The sequence below is a fragment of the Pieris rapae genome, chromosome 23 (genome assembly GCF_905147795.1).
Source record: "Pieris rapae chromosome 23, ilPieRapa1.1, whole genome shotgun sequence".
Taxonomy (NCBI): domain Eukaryota; kingdom Metazoa; phylum Arthropoda; class Insecta; order Lepidoptera; family Pieridae; genus Pieris; species Pieris rapae.
The window spans coordinates 1,782,458-1,794,606 of NC_059531.1; the positions used below are offsets into that span (position 1 = coordinate 1,782,458).

General features: G+C 33.5%; 2 protein-coding genes across 2 annotated transcripts; both read left to right on the forward strand.

Annotated features, from left to right (window-relative positions):
• Window positions 1-1,683: 1,683 nt before the first annotated feature.
• On the forward strand, window positions 1,684-10,231 carry LOC110999423 (zinc finger protein Dzip1). Its single transcript, XM_022268461.2, has 9 exons — window positions 1,684-1,798; window positions 2,275-2,342; window positions 2,907-3,074; window positions 3,771-4,448; window positions 5,219-5,470; window positions 6,294-6,637; window positions 7,896-8,046; window positions 8,855-9,678; window positions 9,892-10,231. Exons 1-9 carry the CDS (start codon window positions 1,684-1,686, stop codon window positions 10,229-10,231), a joined length of 2,940 nt encoding a protein of 979 aa, XP_022124153.2.
• Window positions 10,232-10,819: 588 nt separating this feature from the next.
• LOC110999429 (DNA replication complex GINS protein SLD5) lies at window positions 10,820-12,136 on the forward strand. Its single transcript, XM_045633568.1, has 2 exons — window positions 10,820-11,694; window positions 11,998-12,136. Exons 1-2 carry the CDS (start codon window positions 11,118-11,120, stop codon window positions 12,069-12,071), a joined length of 651 nt encoding a protein of 216 aa, XP_045489524.1. The 5' UTR covers window positions 10,820-11,117; the 3' UTR covers window positions 12,072-12,136.
• The last annotated feature ends 13 nt before the right edge of the window (window positions 12,137-12,149 follow it).

The following is a 12,149-nucleotide window of genomic DNA, read 5'->3' on the forward strand; positions in this document are numbered from 1 at the left end:
TGTCACGCCTGATCTCGTAAAGTAGGCCTCTGACCTACACCCCGCGTAATCCACGTATTGCGTTCGATCTTCCATAGAACTGGCCATAAAGTTTAATAAGTGTGGAGTGAATCCTATATGTGCAAACTTCTGCAAAAGCACGTCATTATCGACCAGGTCGAACGCTTTTTTGATATCAAAATAAGCAGCGTCTACCTGTTTTCCACTGTCCACAGCAATATATATATACAAAGTACAGAACAGCAAAAGCTATCTAGCTACTTCGATAGACTAGATTAAAAAAAAATTTTTTTAAACGTCTAAAGAAAATAATATAATATAATAAAAATAAGTATTAATAATAACAATAAAAAATATAAATGATTAAATTGTAAAAAGTTAACAAATTAAAAAACATTTTGGCCATTTATTATATGGGATGTTCAATCTTGTTATAAATTACAACCCATTTTTATATTTTTTAACGGCTTTATTTTACACAGTAATTAATTTATATTCTTATAGAAACGCTCAAGGAAAAATAAATATAAGTATTCAATAGTCATAAACGTCTGTCCTGAGTGACGTCTGTTTTCTTCTTTTCTTATAGTCCCGTATTTATGTGGCCACATACATCAAAATCTTATAGAATATAGTACACAATATAGTATGTACATTTTTCGTGTGTATCTAAGACACGCTACAAATATTTATACAAAACAAATGGCTAATAACGTATAAAATTAATAAATAAACCAGTTTACTTTTTGACATTCTCTATAATATCTCTGTCTTTTTATAGCTGTCAAAAAATTTAACAATCTAACATTCTCATTCTTTAAAAGAATTTTTATTTCATGCCAATAATTTAAAACCAAATATATCCAAATAAATATTAGTCCTTTGTTTTTTTATTAACCCTAACAATCTAGTAGCTATATACCAACATATGGAACATTTTGTTTCCCATAAAGATTTTTTGCTTTTCCGCCTTATAAGAAATTAACAAGAATTTTTAAATATATTTTCATTTTTTCCTCCTTAAAAACTGATATATTATAACTACGCAAACAATATTTCGTAATTTATACAAAAGTTTTCGCAAAACAGCAGCTAAAAGTATTTAATAAGTAACGTCGTTTAAAAAGGCGTATTAGAGACGAAAAATGTTTAAGGTAATTTTGCTTTAACAAATAGGTAATGCTAAAGAAAACGCATCATTTGTCCTTCATTTTACATAAACTAATTTGGACCACAACTCAGCGAAAAAGCAAAGCATTTTTACAAACAATCCAGGTCTGGATATCCATAAATCTTCTCCTCACACTTTTAAATTAATTTTCCATTAGCTTTTTTGTAATTGCTTATGAAAATTAAAATACATAAAAAATTGTATTTTATTTTTCTTGTACAAACATTCGCGTCCTTGTTTCTCTTATAAATAAATAAATAAGAAAATATCATACAAATATTGGTAGTTTTGCCCGCAAATTGAAGTAATGTTTTGTCTTTTGTTTATACTACAAGAGGAATAAGGACCAAACATTCCAACCGTTTCAATGAAATCAAGTGTCGCCATGTGATAAGCGTTGCCTAGCAACCAAACCAATAAACAATTCCTGATCAACGGAATACTAAAGCGAAAATGTAATATTTAAGTAATAATGATATATTGTAAGCGTAAATAGTGTTTTATGAATTATAATGGCCTGCAAAGCCTCTTTCGCTTTGTACCATAACTTTCCCAAACTTGCTGAAGAAGCTGGTTTTGCATTCAACACACATCGTCCAAGAGTGCATATAGAATGGAATAAAATACGTAAGTTTTAGATTTTATACAATATAACAATAAAATGTTATTCATGACACAAATATGTATGTGACAAAATTATATAACGCTAATCCATTAGATTATATTATTCATTCATGGTGCATGTTTAAAACAACTTTTTTAATAATTATTATGATCTGTATGTGTAACGAACTAAAAAAAAAGAATCGATATCGCATATCATTTCTACTGAAATTTAAATTACCAATTAATAATAAACTCTTGCAAAAACCGGTCATTATATGTAGTTACAAAAAGGTAAAATCAAGCTGCAACCATTACACCATGTTCCATATGACATCTTGAGTAATAAAGAATAATAAAATAAATTAAAAACAAAGATTTGTCCTCTATCATCCTCAGCAGAAGGCATGGTGAAATAGGAGCACGAACTTACATACTCACTGACACTGAATGCTTTGGTTTAATTAAATAGTATCTTGACCCACGTTGTGTATTTTCAGGTCTACTTGATGTAGATAGTCTGATACGAGAGAAAAAGTTTATATTAATTGAGCAACATATCAATGATGTAAGTAAACTCTTGAATCTTTTTATTTGGAATCTAACTCTCAGGGTTAGATTCCAAATAAATTCCAAGTATAGCGCGTTTGACTATAGATTTACGTATGTTTAAATTCCAAAAGTCCCCACGATTTTGAAATACACTGCATTATACATATGTTTTTTTATTTATTTATTTATAATATATTGTATTAGCTCGCTTGAGAGCAGTGTTGACCTAGAGGCTTTTGTGCGACTCACATCTCAGATCCTCGACTGTGAACCAATGAACTTTCTGTCTATGTGCGCATTTAACATTTGCTCGAACGGTGAAAGAATCATCACATCACTAATCAAACAAGGAACAGGCTTGCCTTAGACTCAAAAAGTCGACGGCTTGTGTCAGGCACAAGAAGATCACCTTCTTGACTTTTAGATCAGGAAACAGATACAGGAATCTGAGGCCTAGACCTAAAAAGGTTGTAGGGCTACGGATTTTTATTTTTTTCGGTGTATTGTTATTCTTGAAAAGTTTTTGGATATCAAATTCTGGTGTGCTCAACTGCGCATGATATAAAGAAGTTTCTTTCAGATATTAGATTGTGTTCTGGAATCGGAATTCGATGTAAGGATCCTGGATGACGGGGTCGTCAAGATATTTCGTCTGGCACAACTTGCCGTGGAGTATCAGCAGTTCTGCCGTCATTACCTCGATAGAAGTGTGTATGTGTTGCGAGAAGAAATAACGGCACTCGCTAAGGTAGGCTCATACATTTTTCAGAAAGCTCCAGATGCTACTGAACACGACGCTGAAACATGCGAAGGTGTTTTTGAAAACTACATTAATTCCTATTCAAAAAATTTTTTTGAATAATCCCCAGCAAAAAAAAAGTCATAAACAACGTTCAGTCAAGCCCTATTACGGAAAATTGTTAAAAAGATGAATGTTTTTTAATATAAGATAGTTTTTTTACTTACTCGTTAATTACGTTACAATGAACTAGTTGTTAAACTAATTAGTTTAATTAAATAAGCAGAAACTGGAACTTTATTTAAATAACAGCCAATAGGTTGCCAAGTAATATCATCGATCGAAGTCATTTGCTTAGCTGTCATTTCATTAGCTGTTATCTCTCTCTGATATCTTTTGGGCTACTGGTAAAACGGCGCTGATCAGTTAAAAGGCTAGGCGGTTGATTGAACGGCTGATTTGACTAGTTGGCTGCGACATGTCTATTGCAATATAATACATACGCAACTTTTCTTACATAGCATACAAGTCTATACGAATACAGCTTAGACTACTTTGTGACACCAATAAAATGTGTACGGAAATGATCATGTTATTAAGCTTGAACTAATGACACTACCAATATTGTTATTAAAATAGTAATTTTTCGTTTGGAATATAACTTCTGTTTCAATATGATTAGTGGTAAATGTATCTTCTTTGCAGGAATTAGACAACTATAAACGAAATTTAAGAGACAAAGAAGATGACATGCGACGCCTTCGAAAACGCCATTTTGTACGAACTCCTTTACCAGTCAATAACGAGAATATAGCTACAATGATTCTTAATAGTCTAAAGAATCAATCGAATATATTTTCTACTCACACAGACGCGCACCACAAGTGTGTGTATTGTGATAAAGTGTTTTTAAATCAACTTTACCTGAAAAGCCATGTATCAAGACGTCACCCGAATGCAACGGAAATACCAGAGAGAGATACAGATAACCCACAAATACCAGACGAAAGTAAACTTCAATCGGAAATAGATAATTTAAAAAGTAAATTACATGAAATGGAAACTATGTTATTACAGAAAGTGACAGAACCCGAACAAAAACCAATTGAAACGAAAAAAGAAGAGAAACAAATGAAAGATGCTGAAGTTCTGACAAATATTGATGTTGAGAATAAAATAGAAGATTATAGAAAGCAGGAATTTGATAAATATGACAAAGAATTAAGTTTATTAAGAGCGCAAATATCACAATTAATGGACGCAGGGAAGAAAAATGAAAACACAAAAGTTGATAATGATAATAAGCTTATTGAAAAACTGCATTTGACAATCAAACAGCAAGGCGAAGAGCTGGTGTCGCTTAGACAGGAGCTGATAAATTCTGTAATTATTTTAATATTCATTTAATGTTTTAAAGAAACAGGGTGTGACTCGAGAGTCGAGAGTTATATATGGCTGAACATATAGAAATGTGTATCTGAGCGATGTAATAGAAACGATCATCTTGTATTAATCACGAGGTTATTTTTCCAGTGAAATAATGTCAATATTTCTTTACTGCCATCAGGTTTATATTAAAACGTTATATCTAATACAATTTTACATGTGTATATAGCCGTATGAGCCGTATCAATTTAAAATTCAATCACCATCACTTTGATAGCTGGAAGTCCATTTTACGAGGCATTTTCTTTTGCGAACTAACGAACTGTGGAATCGACTCCCTCCAACTCCTCCAACTATTCAAAGTTAGAGTGTACTCCTCTCTCAAAGGCCGGCAACGCACCTACTGAAAATGGATGTCCATTATATTATATATAAAAATAATGCGAGTTATTTTGATAAGTTAAAATTAAAAATATTTTATTCAAATACGCTTTCAATTTCCCACTTACTGCCAGTTCTCAAATCAAGGCCGTAGAACGGAAGCTAAGAACTGGCAATAAACTGTCCGCCACTCTTTTTAGTCGCCAAGTTTTATGTTTTACACAGCGTTTGTAAGGAGCTGCAGCCATTACACCATGTTCATTCACATGGCATCTGAAGTAATTAATAATTATAAAATAAATTAAAAATAAAAATGAAGGAACAACATGCAAATACTTTGAAATAGCTAACATTGTGTATCAATAAAACACCTACTCCTATTACAGAAACAGACAAATGATTACATGGAAAATGAAAGAAAGAAGGATATAGAATTGAAAATGGCCAATTGGGCTAAAAAACTAGACGCTCAATCGAGGGAATGCCAAACGTTGGTACAAAAATTAAATGAAACGGCCAAAGAAGTACACGAATACAAAGTTCTTGCTAAAGCAGAAAGAGAGAGAGCTTCACAACTAGAGGAACTATTAAATAAACAGCAACTTATTAAAACTAACAATTTAATGGAGGACAGCCCAGTAAGTAAAATTTATTCCTGCATATCGTACCACCTCAATGTTGATCGTCTTTTTCTTATTCTTTCACTTTTCGCTATGACTATGTGGGGTCAGTTGCACATTGAAGTATTTCCGAACTCGAAGATAGCGGTCTGCGTTGCAATCCTTCTGGTGGGCGTCCATCAGTTAAGCTCGTTGACTCTCCTTGGTACCCTGTTTAACAAAATAGCATAACAAAAGATTTTTATCAATCTTGGGTTTAAGTGGGAAAATAGATAGAGACATCTATTTTTTTAATATACGGTAATTATTGCTTTAGAATTTGGAACAGTATAACATATATACATCAAATATAACAAAATTAATTAATTTGTTTCCTTAAATATGATTTCCTATCTAGCCTACCTTCAGCAGCTATAACACCAACATTTGAAACATTTTGCTATGCTACACCATACTGTTCGATTTTCTGGCAAAAATACTAGTTTTTTAAGTTTTTACAGAAAATTTTAGAAAGATATCTCCCTGTTATGTTTGTTCCTATAATTTGTTCAGTGGAACTGTCATAGTCATACATTGAACAGTCAGTTAGGGCATATAATACCGTCTCTTAGGAATATTGCTACAAGGACAGGCAGCATTTTGGTTAAATGTAAATCTGTCTTACTCTTCCTCTGACATCCAAAGGAATGTTCAATTTAACGCGTCAGAATTTATGAAAAATTCTGACGAGTTAATTTTCATTTTCATAAGTCAGACATCTTTTGAATAATAGCAGTAATATAGTTTGGATTTTTCATTTTACCTCTTAGAAAAATAAAGAAAATAAACTCTTACTTTTTAGGTTAAGCAGATTAACAATGAGAAAGAGAAAGTGAAGTCAAAGAAAATCAAGCCAACACCCGATCGAGTCATGCTAGAAAAATTGCAGAAGCAAGCACAGGATCTACTCAATATTGTACAAAGCAGTACAGATTCAAGTGATGCAAACGATAGTTTACCCAAACAAATTAACAGCAAAGTTAAAGATCTGAAAGATAAACCAACTGATAGTCCTATTACGAATCATTACCAAAAGAAATCAGCAGACAAAAAAGCAGCGAGCAAAATGCGTGTTAAAATTTTAAATGGGAAAAGTAAAAAAACAAAAATAGGGAAGGAAAATGGAGTGGTCACACTGCCTGTTAGGTATTTATTTTATCATTTATTAGTTCTTGGTAACTGTAAACTTAAGGCACAAAATGTTGTTAAGCCAATACTAAATATTGTGGAGGAAGGATGTTTTGAGTCTCTTCCAACATCAAGGATCCCACTACAGCATATAAAGCGCAAATTCGGCCCCACATGGAGTACTGTTTCCACCTTTGGGCGGGTGCTCCCCAGTACCAGCTTCTTCCACTTGACCGTATTCAACGGAGAGCGGTTCGAATCGTTGACGACCAAAATCTCTCCAAGCGGCTTGATCCTTTGGCGTTGCGTAGAGATGTAGGGTCTCTCTGCATCTTCTACCGCATTAACCATGGAGAGTGTTCAGAGGAGTTGTTCGGATTAATACCTGCAGCTGAGTTTCATCATCGGACGTCGAGGCAGAATACGAAATTCCACCCGTATCACCTCGACGTCCGCCGTTCCACAACTGCGCGTTTTTCCAGGCAGTTTTTGCCGCGCACCACCACTCTGTGGAACCAGCTGCCAACTGAAGTATTTCCGAACCAATTCGACTTAGGGTCCTTCAAGAAAAGAGCGTCCCAATTTTTAAAAGGCCGGCAACGCACTCGCGAGCCCTCTGGCATTGAGGGTGTCCATGGGCGGCGGTATCACTTAACATCAGGTGAGCCTCCTGCCCGTTTGCCCCCTGTTCTATATAAAAAAAAAAACAGCAGTTTAAGCACAGACTAGGCTAAAGGGAGATGTTGTCTTTAACGGGAAATATTTTGTTAGCGTGTTTAAAAGACCATCATCGCAGTGATTGTAGATGTCTATATGATCGGATGTTGAGGCAAAATCCGAAATTTTACCGTATTACCTCGAGCTCCGTCGTTCCACAACTGAGCGTTTTTTAAGGCAGTTTTTTCCGCATTGTGGAATCAGCTGCCGACTGGAGTGTTTCCGTACCGATTACACTTTCTTCGAGAAAAGTGCGTACTAATTATAAAAGCCAGCAACGCTCTCGATCTCACTGGCATTGTGAGTGTCCATGGGCGGTATCAATTAATATCGGGTGAGCCTGCTCTGTTTGCCGCCTGTTCGAATTTACACCCTCTGGGATGAGAGTCACAGGCTAAAGCCACTTCTGCTACTTATGTATAATAAATCTTTAAAAAAATATAATATGATTGTGTGTTTGGGTCATTTAACTAAATTGGGTATTTTTAATATCGCTTTAATTCTGTCTCGTATACGAAATCAGTTTGGATTAGATACCTACATTTTATATTTATTTTAGTCCAGTAAAAGTTGTACGAGCTAAAATAACAGAAGAAGTGAACCAACGATTGGTACAACTTGGAGTCGATCCTCTTAAAAATAGACTTCCGAGAAACGCATTTCAAAAGCAAAGGACAATGTTGCAAGAGCAACAGGAAATAAAAACGAAGGTTGGTTAAACATTTTTATAAGTGGCTATGGGACGGGAGGCAAATGAGATTGTAAGATCACTAACTTTAAACTGCTCATTATTATCTTTATATTTCTATATTAACGAAGTAAATAATGTTAGTAAAGTATATTCAAAAACAAAACTATAACTTAAGTTTATGAAAAAGGAATGCATCTATACGTCTTTTTGCCGATACTCTTATAGAAATATCTCCGATACCGATACCGATATCAACGCAAATACAAACAAACAAACGCAACGCAATAAAATTAAATTAAGGTCGGTTTTTAGTTATTAGTATAAAAATATAATCACGATCTTTGAAGAAGATGCAACGTTTAGTTTTTAAAACTCAGAATTTGGAGTTATAAAATATATAACTAACTGCTTAACCTTTCTGGTTTTGCTGTTGTATCATATATTATCTGCTTGTCATGTTTATTGTAAGACAAGTGTGCCTCAAAGTGCGACCATCAGGCCTGAGGTCGTAGGTTCAAAACCCGTGTGTATAAATAAACTTTGTCTCGTTCGATTTTGGTTGAAGGAAAGCATCGCGAGGAAACCGACAGCCTTGGACCCAAAAAAGTTAAGGCTATGTCAGAAACCGAAGGCTGATCATACTTTCTTTATTATTTTATTTAAAAAAAATATAGATTTTTTCTTATTATTTATTTATTGCAGAAATCTGAGGCCCTTAATTAAATTTATTCCCCATTAAAAAAAACTTTTTTACCGGATTTAAGCTATGTATTATTATAAACTTATAATTATTTAACATAATTTTAAATTTTATTCCCCATTTTCAGAAATTTCCTACAAGAGAGAAGATTTACCATTCTATTCTGACGCATTTAGACACTAACACGTCTCAAGAAGGTTTAAACCAACAAGAGGATCTAGAAAAAGCATCGCCTAGTAAAACTAAAACCTTCAGTCTGGCCTCTGTAATATCGAATGTCAAAACAAAAGCATTATCTCTTGTAAAACCCAACGATGCTATAAACAAAAAGAAAAATTATCCAGTCACTGAGAGAGCAATGGCTCTACTTAAAACATCTCCCAGTTCAATGCAATCGAGTCCTAGAAATATTCAAGAGATAAAATCACCTATTCGTTATGGAACACAAAAAATAACGAAGGAAAATAAAATGAAACATGTTGAAGAAGATAGTGAATCAGAGTCTAGTGACGATTCGGAAACAGACAATGGCCCAAGACAATATTGTAAAAAAATAACAGATGATACAATAATCCATCAATCACCACAATCTACTCCTAAAAAAGCAGATAAAAGAAACTCAGAAATTATTTCCGCTAAAAAACCCGAGTCAAATCAAAGTAAATATATTAATAATGATCTTACAAGTGACGATATAGAATCAATAGAGGATATTGTCTCGCCACGAAAGGCGTTTTCTGAAGAAAACTTAATTAAACAAACAAAAGGTGTTTTAAGAAATGCATCGTCCACCTCGTCGTTGAACAAGAAGAAAGTGTTGTTTGATATGGACGCAATTCAAATGAAGTCTATAAGCGCGTCTCCATCTCTGAGTATAGCTGAAAAAAGCGATAATGAAAATTATACGTTGGGAATTATTAATTTAGATGCAGATGAATGGGATCCATCAAGGTAATTGTAGATCATCATCTCTTCATCACGTATATTGGGAATAAAAGCCATAATAGTCAATTGATGTAAGTCAATATTCAGTAATGGGCTGATGCCAAACAGACTCGACTTCGTGCTCATTTTAAATTGTTAATAATGCTTTCGCCATGTAAAATAAATTAAAAATTAGTATTTCTGATAAAGATTATAAGTAGACCATATTATTTCTTTCAGCAATGAAAATGAGAATCAAATTAATCCGACTATCCAAGTAACAACTCGGACAACTCCACGCATAGCGGAATTAAAACAGGTCATAGAGTCCCAAATGGCGCGCAGAGTTCAAACGCCGAGTACTGTTTTGGCGGGAAGTGTTAACATTTTACCGTCGCCTGTTCCAATGGCAAGAACAAGTTTAGGAGGCAGCAACACAAGCCTAGGGAGCTCCATATTGGATGAGAGCGACAATTTATCAATTACAAATAAAAATATGACGAATAAAATAAAGAAAGATGATAGTGAAATTGATTTATCCGAATTGTTAGGTGACGATAAAAGTGACAATAAATTTTAATGGAATACTGCTGTTTTTCTATGTAACACATTAAGTTTATAATGTAGTATAACTATTGCTAAATTATTTATATAATCACGATTTCTTGAAGGGGTAGGCAGAGCTTAGACAACGGATCTCCACGTTTTCTGTGGTCCAGACATAACAATATACTCTCTTGTTTTATACATTTTAATGGTAGGTACTCACCATGCATTCTTGTCTCAGTAAATTTTTAGAAAATTGAAAGCAGACCGTACATCCTCACACTGAAGAATGGGATCTTATACACTTCGTTAGTAAACTATGTCATGTCAGACGCAGGCGGCTGATAATCATTCACTTCGCTCAAATGTACTACTATTTTATCTAGACGATTGGAATGCTTTATAAAATGCCTGCCTAAATAAAATTATTAATGATATAGATGTCATGTGCACTATACCTAACGTCCCGTTTTGAACGGGACTGTGCCTTTTCCCAATTACGAGTCCCCCTGAGAAACAATTTGAGCTATAGCCGTTTGGAGTTGGACTCGAAACTTCGTTTTATTCCGTGTGTCAATTGCCAAAACGTGACTGTTTGTGACAAACGGTTTTTATCACATGGTCCACAAAATACAAATTATTTACTTGTCAATGCCATACGATAACGGTAATTCATAACAATCGATCAAACTGGAATTTGCAAAAGCTAAAAATTAAAAGTAAACTTACTTATTCAAGTTTCAGTAAAATTGTAGCATATATTTTCAAGTTATAATTTCATTTTCTAACACAGGGTGTAAACAACCTGTCGTTTTGTTGCAGTGATAAGAAAAATATAGATTTGTTAAGTTCTCCTAAAAGTAATTCTAATATTTGAATTTTTGATATCATTAAGTTAAGTCGACTTTATTAATTGTTAAATGGATACCGAAGATTTGGAACTAAGCGACGAAGAGGAAGAAATAACGGCCGATGTTGTTCTAAAAACAATACAAGATTTATGGCAAAACGAACGGTTATCTCCTGAAATATTACCACACCGAAATGATATGGTAGAATGTATGTTAGGTCAGATTCAACACATGGAGCGTAATATAAACAAACTACCCAAAACCGATCTTCGGGCTTCAATACATAAAATGGAACTAAACAGAATTAAATACATCATTTGCAACTACCTCAAAACTAGACTTGATAAGATAGAAAAGTACTGTATAACAATAGTCAATGAAGAGAAGCAAAGAACAGAAACGGGGACAAATTATTTAACACCGTCTGAGTTCAGGTATGCACAAGAATATCTCCTCAGCATGGAGCATCATTTAAAAGAGACTATACTTAATCGTGTCCCTGGGAATATGCAAGCTTTTGAAATTAATAAAATGGCAATAGCACCTGCTTTGCAATCTCACGTGTTCTTAAAAGCAAATGAAACAGTAAATGGTATTGTTTTAGAGGATCATTTTGGTGATCAAGATGAAGAGATTGATTTAGAAGGTAATAATTCACTACTATTTTTAAAAACTTTACCCGAAATCTACAAAAATATTCAGATCAGTGTAGATATATTGAGAAAATTTGACATTAATAATCTAGTTAAACCTACGTAACAAATAGATAGCTAAGCTTAATAACTAAAAGCTCCAGTTTATCATTGAAAATGTGAATCATAAATGTTTTATTGCATTAATGGAAATATAAACTTTAACCCCATAAACATGACTGTTACACTTAATTAAAAATAATTTTTAGCCTGTAGATAATTCTCGAAATGAATTAAATGCAAACAATTTATTTCAGAGGGATCACAACATATTTTGCAGTACAAGTTCATAGCAGACTTGGTGAAAAATGGAAAAGTTCAGTTAGTTTAATCAATTGTAAGTAAAGTCAAAGGAACTATTTTTGTAACTCTTTTATTATAAGAATAAAATGTTTTACAAACTCAGTAT

Bases quoted from the DNA above. Each gene is read 5' to 3' on its own strand.
- LOC110999423 (XM_022268461.2), top strand. From the start codon at position 1,684: ATGGCCTGCAAAGCCTCTTTCGCTTTGTACCATAACTTTCCCAAACTT. The intron at 3,075-3,770 runs GTAGGCTCATAC...TCTTCTTTGCAG, and splicing joins AAATAACGGCACTCGCTAAG to GAATTAGACAACTATAAACG. The intron at 4,449-5,218 runs GTAATTATTTTA...CTCCTATTACAG, and splicing joins GACAGGAGCTGATAAATTCT to AAACAGACAAATGATTACAT.
- LOC110999429 (XM_045633568.1), top strand. From the start codon at position 11,118: ATGGATACCGAAGATTTGGAACTAAGCGACGAAGAGGAAGAAATAACG. The intron at 11,695-11,997 runs GTAATAATTCAC...AATTTATTTCAG, and splicing joins TGAAGAGATTGATTTAGAAG to AGGGATCACAACATATTTTG.